Here is a 14433-nt window from a genome sequence, read left to right on the forward strand (position 1 = left end):
TTTAATGGACGGCGCGTGGCAGCGCCTGTTTGGGGCGGAAGCTTTTTAGATGCAGCTCGGCTGTTAGTCGAATCAGTATTCAGTCGTATCGGCTGACAGCAGAAAGCACTTTCATGGACGTTCATTGCGTCTGCTTCATTTTACCTGTCTGCAGCCTTATCTTGTGAAAGCAGTCTTGCAGCCACCGGCTCTGACACTGGATCACCATTTAGGGATGAGAAGGAGGAGAAAAAAGAAGAAACAGATTTAATGGTGTTTATTCCAGCTTCTTAATCTCACCATCTCGCCTCCTCTGCCTCACCGAGTCTGTTATTTCTCTGCATCCACCTGCAGTTTCATCACCTCCGCTGGACATACTGTTACAACCGTGCTGCCTCTTTGTATTCGTCTGTATAGCACGTGTACCGTACAGTACAGAGTCAAGCACTTGTGAATAAACACAATGCTGGCTCGTAGAAGGGCAGTCATGGCAGCTGTGCTTTTCCCTTTCCTAAGCTGCTCTCTCACGCACACACAGAGGGCAGACACTCTCTTTACAGATCAGGCCTTCATTAATATTCTGTTGTTGTGCACTGTCTGTGTGTAAGTGTCTGTGTGTTTAGTTTTTTTGGGGGTTTTTTTCACTCGGAGCCAATTTGCTGTCTGCTGTGGCGGGGTTGTTTTGTGTTCGCAGCTGTATTTGATAGCGCCGCAGCCAGACAGAGAGGGAAAGAAAGCGAGAGGGGACCGAAGCCAGTTCTGGTCTTGGCAGAGACGTCGCCCGGTAATTTACAGCCTCTTACCGTGTATAATGAACACACTCCGTGCGCCCATGGGCACCCTCGGCGGCCCTTTGGGGTGTCAAAAGAGGTGATTGGAGGGGAGTGGGAGGGACGGGGGATGGGGGGGGTCAGGAGACGCAGGTGGTGATGCTTGGGGGCACCCTTGGGTTCACTTGGCGTGCTGCGGTTCCACCTCACTGTGCCGGGTCCTCATCTGCGGCGCCCCTTCCCCTCCCCACCCCGCCGCCATGTGGTCGCACCAGAGAGAAAGAGAAATGAAACGGAGAAATGGAGTGGAATGAAAGCGGGTCGGGATGGTAGCAGTTATCGGATGGACGGACGACGTGTTCTCCATCTGAAACGGCATGGAGAAGATCCTGACATGAACTCCTTTTGTGGCGACAGAAATGTGTGCGATTTCCATACGGCTCTGCTTTACGTCTGTGTGCTTTAGTGTTCCCAAGTGGCAGCGGAGGATGACGGGAGGGAGACATCATCCTGTTCTATTTTGTCTATTTCAGTAAAATGCACGGCAGCCAAATGTCAAACATGTTCCTCTCTTATTTTTCCGACCAGAACCTTTGTGTTCACATGTTTCTGGCACACCCAAACATCCGACGCACAAGAACATCCGCAGACAGTAACAGACGACAAAGCCGCTTCAAAGAACATTTCTGATGGGACGCTGGAGAGGATTACTGCTGTGTTCAAGTTGTGCTAAAAGGAGTTAGCCTTTCAGGGAAGCTATCCAAACCTAAAGTAGCATCTCAATGCATTAGCTCCAACGCTGCAGCAGCAGCAATGATGATGTCGGTATCCACAGTGCGCATTTCTAAAGCACTTTGTGCCAATCTGAAGGTTGAATAATGTAAATAACAGAAAAATAATTGTCTTTGTTATAATATGTCAATTTATTCAGTGATTTATCAGCAAACATGGTTTTGGAATTGAAAGTGTTGCTTATTTTGTAAATATATACAGTTTTAAAATGTGATTGTGATTAATTAATTGCAGACCCTGTAATTAAGTCAACAGACGTCCATTTTTCTTGGCCACTTAACAACTTATGGAAGATTCAGTTCAAATAATGCAGGAAGTAGCTGGAAGAAAACAGATACTCTGTCATAACGATTGACGTTTGTGTGGATGTGTTTAGCCAACGTCCACTTTGAGTCCTCTGCAGCCTGAAGTATGCCCGGAAATGTGGAAGCCTTTAATACTCGACTTGGACTTTGAGTCAAAGACTTTAGACTTGGACTTGGCTCTCACAAGTGTGACATTTTTTTTTTCTTTGAGACTTGTCCCTCGAAGGCTAAAATCGGTGACTGTAAGCAGTGTAAAGGACCGAATCGCAGTCTTAAGTGGAGCGTACTATTTACCTTTTTAAGGTATGTTCCAAGCATGAAGTCTTGCCCGAACAGGAAAAGGTATTTTATTCGTCAAATTTTACCTCCTTTTTCCAGCAGCAGACACTTGCACAGCAACAGGACATTAAACATAAATAACCCTCCATAGGCCTCCTCTGTGCATTAGCATTGCATTTGCCGGACTGATAGGAGGCTCCTAATTAAAGGCAGGTGAATCTGAACTCAATTATTATTCCTGCAGCATCGTGCAAGCCCACCGAGCTCCGTGATGGATTGTGATCTCTGCTGTGGATGAGACGCTAGAAAGAGCACAATGTCTTACAGCGGGAGCCACTGATAACTTCATGCAGACAAATAAAGACTGTCACTTTTATTGATTTTTACCCCGCCCCCACCGCCGAGGCCATATACACCCACATCTCCTGCTCTATCCCTGTCTGGGTTTTATTCCCCATCCCTTCATTCCCATCGCTTCCCTTTAATGGAAGTGCATCCAACATCATCCCTAAGGCATCTGAAAACGTTTTCCACCATTAAAGTATAACATTCCCATAATGTGATCGGACTCGAGGATGTGTACGTTTTACGTTCCACTTTTACTCCCATTTTCCTCTCTGGATCTTAAATAAACCAGCTCAGGCATACATACTGTATGTACTTACATAAAATTATAAATAAAATATATGGATGGAAGTGAAATTGTTTTTTAACAGCAGGGCAGTGGTGGAGGCACATAACGAGAAATGCAATTTATTCCCCGGCACGTTGCTGCTTGGACAGGCAGATAATGAAAGGCATAGGTCATTGATGGTGACTTAAACCTGCAGCGGTGGAGCAAAATACATTAATAAATATCTGCAACATCACTCAGATGGAGAGGATAACACGTAAGGGAGCAAATGACGCAAGGAGCGGGTCCTCATCAAACACGGGAATACAATTAGTCCTTGGGCTGCTGTGGAGAGACTCCCTGCAAATCATAATATCGCCCAACGTTGACACGTGAAGATCCATTACGGCTGCCCTGGAGGGACACGTGCTGTGGCAGCCTGAGGAGTCGAACGCAATTCCTTTCATTGTTTTCATTTCAGAATGCACAAATACTGTACATCCACAGGCAGCAAGGTTTCTGAAATGGGTCTGATACATCACAGATGGACAAAAGAGCTTTGAATTCACAATAACACAGTGATCAAACTACAGAAAACGACTCGTCAAGTTTCTCAGGTTTTCTAGAGACAATAACATCTTAGTTTTTGTTGAATTAGGAGTGCAATAATTCAAAGGAGATAAACTACCTGATGACAAGCTCATCCCTCTAGAATTACCCCATTTATCAGTGTGGTTGTCTATTAGTGCATTGTAAACAGTCCGTCTGTATGGTTTATAATACACTGGATGGTTGCTGAATAGCCGAGACAGGCTGTAATTATAAGGCTTCAAACAAAGCACAACAGCGGTGCGGGAAAATTGTAGAAAAAGACAAAGGCTGGTATTTGTCTGCTGGTACTGAAATGGATATCCATTAAAACATGCTTGTTGTTTTGTGCATAGCCCTGTCTGTCCACATAATAAAGCTTTGTTTTGAGCTGTTAGCTCAGCTGTCAGATGGTTTGGTATGTATATTAACAATCATGTGTCTTTTTGCAACTCTGTACTGTCAGCACTTTAAGTGAATTGGTCTTTCTGTGTCTGCATCACAGCAGGGGACCACCCATTCGAGTGTGAATTCTGCGGTAGCTGCTTCCGAGACGAGAGTACACTGAAGGGCCACAAGCGCATCCACACCGGGGAGAAGCCCTATGAATGTAACGGCTGTGGGAAGAAGTTCAGCCTCAAGCACCAGCTGGAAACCCACTACCGTGTGCACACAGGTACTGCCTCCGACACAAGGTCAGATGTAAAACAGCAGCTCTTCAACAAGGAGGAATGGATTCAGTCATTTACCTCATTTACCTCATTGGAGACTGACTTCCAGTTGACATGTACTTTTGCATTTTGAAGATGGAAAAAGGTTTACTGGTACTTTCATTTCCACTTTGGGGTTAATTTTGATCAATCAACTAGAATGCCTCTAAAGTTGAATTAAAACTTTAAAGGCTGAATTCTCTTCCTCCTACCAGACCGCAAAAACTAGTATGGCTCCCACCCATTGCGAAGCGTTGCAGAAAGAAGCCATCTTTTTTTATATTATTTAAACAGTGACAGATACACCACACAATACATATTCATGAAGATGTTCTTTTAGTGTTTGAATACAGAGAATAGCTATTAGCTTGTATTGTCAACAGTAATTAACATGGGCATGGAGTAGATTAATCAGATTATCAGACAAAATATTTCTTTGTAACTCTTTCCAGACACATAGATGCCTGTGACTGGTTCTGGTTTTTTGACGTAATTCAGATCAGGATATGATGTGTTCTTTTTGAGAAGTTTTTGCCTACTTCATGTTGTCAGGCAGGTCCTCTTTAAAGGATCGCATTAAGCAACAGATCTGACAATAATCAGACGTGGTTGTAGCTAGTGAAATGGAACAAATTTGTTTGATCAATCACTGTTGATATAATAATTTAACAAGAGGAGCAATTATTTTTCCTGTTGTGTCAAGATGGTTTGGAGAGTTTTTTCCCTTAATAAATGGGGAAGGGTCTTTTATATTTACTCTGATTGTCTTTTATATCTTTAAGGACCAAATACGTTTCCATGGCTCTGTGTATTCTAGTTTCACGAAATAAAAGTATAAATTCTTGATACCTTTGAAGTACGCTCCCAAAGTCAACATGAAATGAAAGCTTTCTTAGCATTTTCCAAAATATGCATGAGCCATCCTGCTACCATAACTCAAATTCATTTATTTTTAAGAAAAACACTTTCAGTCAATGCTTCAGGGACTTCTTGGTCATTTTTTTTAAACAGCCATTAAAAGACTTCAGGATATCAAAGTTCCCAGGCCCAGAGCAGAGCAGATGAAAATCAGTATTACTGTGATACAGTGGATGAATGTCTCGGAAGACTTTGTATTGATCCCAGTATATTTAGAGCCCCATAAAGATGTTGACACAGTGATAGGCTAGGTGCCCTGGAGAATGAGTGCATGCTGCAAACTCGATTGAGTGAGTATAGTCTACCACGAGCGCTCACCAGGGTGGCACATGGCCAAGGGTTTATGCTCTCTCGCCATCTTTTTTTCCCTCCAACACACACACACACACACACTCGCAGCAGCACCCTCCCATCTCCCATTCAATAAACCAGCTGTTAAGCCACACTATCAAGGCAGCCTGTCCAATAATTGGCTCCCCTCCGTCCACCCTTTCCCCTTTTGTATGAGGGAGGGGGGGCTTTGCGTTAAGCCGGAGAGCAACAGCAGATAACAAGAGCGAGTGACAAGCTCACAGTCAAAGGCCACCTCACACAAAAGCAGCTGCTTGATGAATCATCGACATTGGCAACCTAACCCCTACCCACCCCACGCCCCTCCACACATCCCAAATGCCAATGGCTGATCAATACCAAGGCCCCATTTGCAATTCGTTATTAGCTGATTATCTGAGGGGACTGTGTTTACAGTCTGGTTATCAATATCAACGCCCCGCATGCGCTCGCACTGACATTAAACAGGTTTTCAGCGCTGCGTTCATGCCGATTGGCTAAGTGACACCGTTATCCGGCGCTGGCTGAGGTCAAGGTTAGCCGGGGTTTCTCCGGGACAGACCGCACGAGCGGCAGTGGCGGGAGCACGGCTGTTTGTCGCCGCACACACGTGTGCGGTTCTGCTGAAAGGTGACAGCGAAGCGCCGGGCCAGATCACTTCCGACAGCTCATTTCAAATGCCATTGGTAAAGGTCAGCATTTACATGTCTAATTTGAGTCTGCCGGCTTGAGCGCTGGTGGATTATTCCCTGCCATCACTCAAATCATTAGCACGTTCAGGACGGCCGCTGCTGCCAAATTGAAATGTGGCCGTTAAACATAACAGCCCCAGCAGCAGGAGAACAGCGTCGTTCTGATTTATAACACCTTCAGGAGTTTAAAGTGGCAGGAGCTGCATGTTGGATAGATCACAGATTATCGCGGCCATTGAATCAGCGTTGTTCTGCACATTTACGGTAAATATTTTGTCTTTTCTAAAGTAAATGTTTTATTTAAAAAAATACTCTTGTACCGTTTCATAATGATTTGCATATTTAACTCGAGTTATGTAGCAAAAATCACGTTAAGGAGCTGTGGACGCATAGCTAAAAACATACAACAAACAATCCAAATGTTTCCATTTGTTTTTTGTTTCTTTTTTAAAGTCTAGCGCAAATATGTCGCTTTTTTTTATAACTGGATGCATCTGGTTCTGTTTGTTAGAGAATTACATCAAAATCTCAACAAAAACCATTTGATGCTATGCACAAACTAAATGTTTGATCAGACCAAGAACCGTTTGGTTCATTTTGAGAGGTGTAAAAAGGAATCCGATGCGTAGTGAGGAGTAAACAGGTGGATCATATATATGTTGGGCAATGTTCCAGTTATTATGGATTAAAGGCATCTCTAAACAGGTGGGGATTTTAGCCTTGGTTTAAAGGAACTCAGTGTTTCAGCTGTGGGTTTTTTTTCAGTTTTCTTGAAGTTTGTTCCAGATTTGTGTATAGAAGCTGAATGCCGCGTCTCCTTGTTTGGTTTGTATTAACATTTATATGAATGATGGAAGTCACTGGCAATAAAACCTTTTCTTTCTTATCCTTTCAGTCAGATTTAGCACCGGTCCTCAGCAAGAGTCTAAAATGAGCCCAAAATGACTTTGTAATTAACATAATCGTTGTCTTCCACCACCTTCCCATCATCTGCAGGTGAGAAGCCATTCGAGTGCAAGCTGTGCCACCAGCGATCCAGGGACTACTCGGCCATGATCAAGCACCTGCGCACCCACAATGGCGCCTCGCCCTACCAATGCACCATCTGCCTGGAGTACTGCCCCAGCCTGTCAGCCATGCAGAAGCACATGAAAGGTCACAAGCCTGAAGATATCCCTCCAGACTGGCGCATAGAGAAGACATATCTCTACCTCTGCTACGTCTGAGACGGGAATGGGGTGAAGCGAATGCGGAGGGAGGGAGTGGATGGGGGCAGAGAGGTAAGAGGAATGTAACGGCGCGGGTAGGAGGTCTTGAAGATTGAGGAATGTCAACAAGAAGATGCTTGAAAAAAAAAAAAGAGAGCATTTAGTTTTGCGTTTGTTTTGTTTTTACGTGCAAAGGCGGCGACAAGGAGCTGTGCGTAGGGGCGGGGGGCGGTGGGGCTAAAAGACTTGGACGTGGAGAGAGTTCTCCAGCATTGTTCGGATTCACCGGGTCGTTCACTACATCTGCAACTGTGCTATTGTTTCAGGTCATTTCCTGCAGCACCACAAAGCAAGTAGGCTGCAAAGAAGTGACTGTTTGGATGCTGCTGCCACTTTGGTGAGAAGGCAGATTCTCAAGGGCTATCTGACCATCCTCTTTTCTTTTTTTGTGACATTGCTTTTGTGGTGCCGTGCTTTCCAAATATTGCATTCGCTATTTTCCAAGCTATGTCTAGATTTGAGTATTTTAATGAACATTCTGTTTTAAGTTCTTGAACTGTTTCCGTTTCCTTTCTCCAATGCCCAAAAAACCTGCAAGTTTATGATTCCATTCCTGAATTTCCACCAGAAGCAGTGGTGGCTCTGAGATAGCCCCTGAGAATCAGTGTGGGCCTCTGCAGGCTTATGCAGTAGACGGGACAGTTGAACTGGACTAGTGGGAGTATTAAGATGCTGCAAACCAAGCAGGGAAGACGCCAGCGCTGCTTCTCCCTGGAGGTACCCCCAGCTTCTTCAGCGGTCTTCCTGGGTCGGAGACGCTCCAGTCACCACTGGCCGCTCAAGGCCGACAACCGTCACTTTTATGTCATATGTTATTATTATATTTTTTAGCTCTGCATCATAGTTTATCATGGCTTGATTGCACAGGTAAAGCAAACTACGACAACAGTCTTTGTTTGATGTCAGCAAGGTGTATAAACCCCTCAACAAAATATAATTCGCTATCATAATATCGCACAAGAAAACCCAGCTATATTCAGCAATAGGTGTCTGGACTGCTTCTACCCATTTATCCCCGTGACTATCAGTGTCTCACACTAACGATACCCAACATAAACTGACTCATAACAGAAAAGCTTCAGCTGCCGTAGATCTGTCAGCTCACCACAGCGGAGGAAAACCAATCATGAGCGGGAGACGGCTTGTCGTCTGCGTGAATCCTGTGACTTGGACGGTTTGCGGTAAACATGCTGAGGATGCCTTAGCTGCACAATCCCAATGTTCGTCGGTTTTAAGGACTAAATGTCAAGAGCCCTGAATGTGAACGTCTGGAAATGAGGAGCGTATGATGAGGCTGTACGAAAGTACAGATTGATGCTTCGACGTCAGAAAGGGGAAAGTTCCCACCTTTGTTAGACGTTGCTTTATTCATTTTCCTGCCTGGGTAAAGCGAAGCATCCTTATCGTTTGAAATGTGCACTCTACTCAGTTCTTCTGAGGAAAACAGCGCTGGAAAAGTGAAGGTGGGCACCTCCAACTTTCTGACGTTTAAACCTGTTCTACACAAGTGATTGTCATGACGTCTTCTGGGGATTTACATATCCAAAAGACAGGTGGTCACCGGTCGGATGAGACGCAGCCAGGCAGAGGAAATGAGCTCTTTCTGCGGTTCCGTCTGTGCGCTTCGTCCCTCTCGTCTCTTATTGTGGTTCTTCTTATTGATTTTGAGTTTGAGCTCAACACATTGTACTTGAATTACCTCTCTCTCTCTCTCTCTCTCTGTGTTTTTTTGTTGGGTTTTTTTGTGTGTGTGTGACCTCATGTTCCTTGTGTATTTTATAATTTCCCTTTTGTTTCATGTGTATGTTTGGGCCGGTGCGTGTCGGAGGACGCATCGCAGAAAAAAATTAAAAAATGTGATGAGGCGGAACATGTTTGCAGAGAAATTAAGTGCCACAGAGAAGAGATTCAGTTTTCTTTTTTCAGTTTGTTTTCTGTGTTACCAAACTTGGTATTAAGTCTGTTTGTTAAGGAGCCGGATGGTTCGCTCATTCGTTCTAAAAGCTACCTCTGAGTTGTTTTTATGTTTGTTTTTTGGGGGGGCAAAAAAGAAAGAAGAAAACTCACATTCTTTTGTGTTTGTGTTTTTGCAATATTTGTCAATGCTACATCATCTCATGCTTTTTTTCTCTTTTTTTTTAAGCTGATTTATGATTGTCTGTGTTTTTAAGAAAAGTCTCTATGAAACGGTAAAGCGGAGGTGGACGGGATGAGGAAAGTCATTCGAATGGATGTTTATTCTTCTCTTACGTTCTCCCCCTGCACCTCCGACGACGACAAAGAGCAGAGGGGGGGGAAAAAAGAAAAAAGAAAAGCTAACAAAAGCTATTTTGAAGCCTTAAAGTGACAAGTAAGACGGATGACTTCTGTTGCTTCTTGAGAGCGTTTGAAAACAAGAATTTAAACTTGAACATATGTGAATAGAGTTGTAGTTTTGTAATGTGAAATAAACAAAAAAAAGAGCAAAGTGAACAGGTTGTTGGTGGAGAACGCTGCAGCGCACAGGGCAGGTCACATTTGATGCGGAGCGCATTGGACAATTTGGACGTGCAGGGCGTAATCAAAAAAAAAAGAAAAGAAAAAAGACCAACCAGAAGGTTAAAAATAGAGCTTCTCCCTTTGAGAGAAGCATGCGTGTGTTTCTGAACAAGAGCCAACAGAGGCAATTTGATATATAAAAAAATGGTGATATTTTTGTATTCAGTGTCGGTCCTTTTTTCCATTTTTGTGGAGGGTTAAAGCAGGGCACAAATATTTGTAATTTTTTTTTCTAAAGCGTTATTTTTCCCCTCCTTCTGGGTGTGAATCATTTTTGCCTGCTCCTCTTTGATATTGTTGGACAAAAACAAAAGGAGAAAAAAACAAAAAAATTATTTGTGTGAACACGTTGTAATGATAAGTGTTGCTTTCTGGATGTCAGTTGCATTGTCGGTGAAGGACTAAATCTATCCACCAGTTTTACAAATGTGTGAAAAAGTGACGATTATTAAAAAGAAAGACACAAGACAATACAAAAAGGAAAAAAAACGGAGACGGCAGACATGGGGCACTGCCGAACCGACCAATTAGCACTCGTCATTCAGTTTTTTATGTCAATCAAACTTGACTGTCGACGTTTTTATTTAGTTTATTTCTTTGTACTTGAAAAAAAAAAGAGAGAAAAGAATAAGGGATGGCATGTCCCGTGGTGTCTTGCCATTTTATTCTCAAACACTGTGAGCTGAGGCCGGGGTGGTGGGTGGGGCTTCGGGTAATATCCACCCACTATAATAATAAATGAAAACCCAGTCACGGTTCAGTCTGAACGCCACAATGCAAGCCTGTTCAGTCACATTATTCTTCTCATCGTCCTCTGAATGTTTTCTACTTGTTGAAAAAGTGTGTAACTGTGTGAGGGCGTGGGTGTGTGTGTGTGCGTATTAGTGGGGAAAATGCACTAATTAGATACAAAACAAAATGATATTCTATGCCACTTTTTTCTGTTGGGGAAAAAAAGAATATATATATATATATATATATATATATATATATATATATATAAAAAATATATATACATATACATTGGCATCGATATAGTTCTTCCCTCAGTGTTCCTCGGGTGTTTCTGTACTATCTTTGTGCCTAAAAATGGAAATTGTTCGACAAAAATAATCCATCTGTATCTGCTTATGTTCTGTATTTCCAAAAGAAAAATAAAAGTGTTGTCTCCAGCACCCTAGGGATGTCATGAAGCTCAAATTATGACTTCTTTTTTTTTTTTTTTTAGAGCCAATTGTTGCAATAAAACTTCTGGATTCACTTCTTTAAGCTGTATTCTGTTATTGGCATCCGGAAGCTCTTTTTTTCAGCAGCTGATTTAGAGTAAAATATATATATATAAAAAAAATAACATTCTGAATTAATGCAATTGTTTTTGTCTCAGCGGCCTTGCTGTTGGGGATTTTTAGGAGAAAATGAGTGGAAAACCTCCACTCGTGCAGGTTGGCACTAGGCTTCTGTCTATTAAAGTACTTTTTTTTATTATTATTATTATTTGTTTGTTTATCCCCCTTGTTCTACAAAATGCATTTATCAGTCGGGGATGTAAAATTTGGTCCGAGAGGAATCGTGGCATCCCTGGAAGCTGGCACTCTGTGTTTTTGGTGTGGTGTTTTTCTAGAACAAAGTAGCCATTTTCATGCAGTGTTGCAGTGCATGTGCCATTGAGGTCTAGACTAAAACTGTTTGAGTAACAAAGCACCAAGACATTGTATTTTTTTATATTAGCACTGATGACCAATTGCCCCGTCGGACCAAGCGTGACGAAGCTTTTTTTTTGTTGTTGTTGTTTTTTGTATCGTAACAAAGCTTTTTTTTCCCCCCCGTCTTGCCCTGGCTTTGTCTGTGCTACTTCTCTCCTCCATTGTCGTTGCAGCACAAGTGCCAGTCGAGTTGCTCTGTATTAAGAAAATAGTGTTTCTATTATGATTTGAATTGTTTTAGTTTTTGTCTACCTCAGCACCTAATCTTAGCCTAATCTTAGAAGGTGCCCAATTATTATTTTTTTATTTTCTTTTTTTTTTTTGTCATCGTCGTCGTTGTTGTTGTTGTTGTTCTCGTATTGTCACTTGTACAAAAATAAAATGGAAAAAAAAATGTTTTTGAAATTTTGCATTAGAGCTTTGCGAAGGTCCTTTGTCTTTTCCGGCGACAACGTGCTATTTTTGTTTTCATTTTTTCGGTTGGTTTCCGTTTTGTTTCCCGTGGCAGTACGTTTCCTGTTTAAGCCGTGGCACCAATCTATAGCCACCGTCTGTTGATATAGAGGTTGTTTTTTCCTGTTTCGTTTCTCTCCATGTAGATTCAGACACATCTTTGTAACATTTCAGTGTTCTCTGATGGAGTGTTGGAAAAAAAATAAATAAAAAGGAAAATGAAAAGATTTAATGCTGCAGGTTCTCTTCTCCGTGTTAATAAATTCAATGTTGTGCCTTTTGATAGAAAAAAAATATATTAAAAAGGAATCTTTTTTCAAATCCTACTAACAGTAGATTGTTGATTGAAGTGGGTTTTTTAATTGTATTTTTATTTGTGGGTCTCATAATAAAAATCAAATCATGATGTTGAGTTGTATACTTTAAATCTGCAGTTAGAAAACGAAATAAAAAACTGGACTTCATGTTTTCTCATCATCTGGCTCTATATTTACTCCTTAAAACACTTTCAACAGAAAAATAAACCCGCTTATTTTCTGTCTGCGTGTGCTGGCGTGTGCATGTTGGCGTGTGTGTGTGTGTATATATATGTTAGCATTTCTCATTTTGTAAGGTGTAGTTTTCCAACAAGTACTTGCGCTGAGGGCCCACTGCTCCTTATGGGGCCCAAAGCCTGGGTAAGGGTGTCCAAAGTGTGGCAGTTGATGCAGATGGACACTTTTTATCCCTAATGTGAACAAAATCCTTCTTGATAAATTAAATATAACAAGGCTTTTGTTATATTGTGTTCACCCCAACTATGCAGTGACTTTTACTCAGAAGCAGATTCTGGTGCTCCCAGATTAGATTTTAATGAATGAATGAATGAATATATTAAACTTTAAGAAAAAATAAAAACAGACTCAAATCTTGGTCTAATTGCATAGAATGGGCTAAATGGTTTTTTGTTTTTTTTTACATGTTTGCTTATACAGCAAACATGCAAAACCCTTTTTAACTTTGAAGTGCACATCCACTCCCTATAAAAATCTGACAACTTTATTTAAACTTTAGCATGCTTAGCTCATTGAGTAAGTTCAATTTTGATGTATTGTGATTTACTTTTACATTGATTGAAATAAATCACAATGTTAATCAGTAAATTTAGTTTTTAAAGTTATTACATTCATTGGGGTTCACATGTTCTGACTTGACGATTTTGACTCGTGTCAAAAAGTTTGGACACCCCGGGCTTAGTGTCCGGCTATAGAAATCAATCAAAGATGGATGCAAGTCGATGCAAAGTATGTGTGCTAAAATTTTAGACAGTAAAAATAATTAGAGTGACAACAGAATTAAAGAAATATATATATATTATTCTAGTAGTTTTCTCAAAGCATACGGGACAAATTGTAGCAACAATACAGTATGCCAAACCACATACATCTGTATTAATTATGCATGCATGGAAGATGCTTTGAAGTTAATCCCCGTGACGTTTCTTCTTTCATTCTTCTCATCAAACGTTTTCTTTTTTTTCTTCTAAGGCAGCAGTTTGTTCAACTCCAACACCTTAAATGAACTCATTCAAAGAACTGTTCCAGGGTGAACTGAGCACCAAACGGGGGATAACTTCATTTTTTGCAATTTTGTCCCAGCACAGCAAACTTCGGTGAATTTTTTTTATGTGACAGACCATCACAAAGTGCAGAATAATTGTGAAGTAAAAAAACATAAATCTCATTAATTAATTTCATTATTTATTTAAGTTGGTAGTTTGGAGGCTAGAAATCGCCTCAGACATGCAGGATAATGGACCACGATTCAAAACCGCAGATCTAGATGAAGCCCAATATATGTATTAGATCGGTCCAGTCAAAGTCCAGATTGATGTTCAGATGTTTTCCATCCATTCTGGTTAGAGAACATTGCATTAATCTGTTCAGTTTTGATGTGAGAAAATATGGAGTAGTTTATTTTCACGGCTCTGAGATATTACAGCATTCAGAATATTTGTTTTTTAAACATTCAAAATGATATCCTGCTCCTCCTTCCTGCCCTGACACATGATAAAACCCGAGGGAAGAGCAGCGACGGCACAGGAGGCACTGAAAATAATCTGGCTGCTCATAGAAGCAGAACCCAGCGCATGGAGGCCGGGTTGGCCTCAGCCAATCATATTACAGGGGTGTGCCACCTCCAGACACACCCCTGGGTTTTCTCTGAGACCATAGTTTGAGCTGGAAATGCTTATTGTTTAAGAAGAAAAAAAAAAACCTCATTCATGTGATAAATATTAGAGCTGGTTTAACTTGCAGCAGTGGATTATATCCATATTTAGTTATTCATCAATATTTTTTGCTATGTTTATGCTTTTATCCACAGCAACTTACTAATGGGATTTATAGCAGTGCAGTTAAAATCAAAGCTCATAATGTATGTAATAACATCCAATTTAAAAAAATTGATTCTTCCAACTGTTTTGAAGTTGATCCAAGTTTTTTCAAAGTTTGCAG

General features: G+C 41.4%; 1 protein-coding gene across 3 annotated transcripts in view; it reads left to right on the forward strand.

Annotated features, from left to right (window-relative positions):
- zbtb16a (zinc finger and BTB domain containing 16a) overlaps positions 1-12400 on the forward strand; it is a 183993-nt gene extending 171593 nt beyond the window's left edge. For all 3 annotated transcript variants that reach the window (XM_028030775.1, XM_028030774.1, XM_028030776.1), the window contains exons 6-7: positions 3832-4002; positions 6973-12400. In XM_028030775.1, coding sequence (XP_027886576.1) covers positions 3832-4002; positions 6973-7202 — 401 coding nt within the window. In that variant the 3' untranslated portion in view covers positions 7203-12400. The remainder of the gene's footprint in view (positions 1-3831; positions 4003-6972) is intronic.
- The last annotated feature ends 2033 nt before the right edge of the window (positions 12401-14433 follow it).

Source organism: Xiphophorus couchianus, chromosome 11 (assembly GCF_001444195.1).
Source record: "Xiphophorus couchianus chromosome 11, X_couchianus-1.0, whole genome shotgun sequence".
Lineage (NCBI taxonomy): Eukaryota > Metazoa > Chordata > Actinopteri > Cyprinodontiformes > Poeciliidae > Xiphophorus > Xiphophorus couchianus.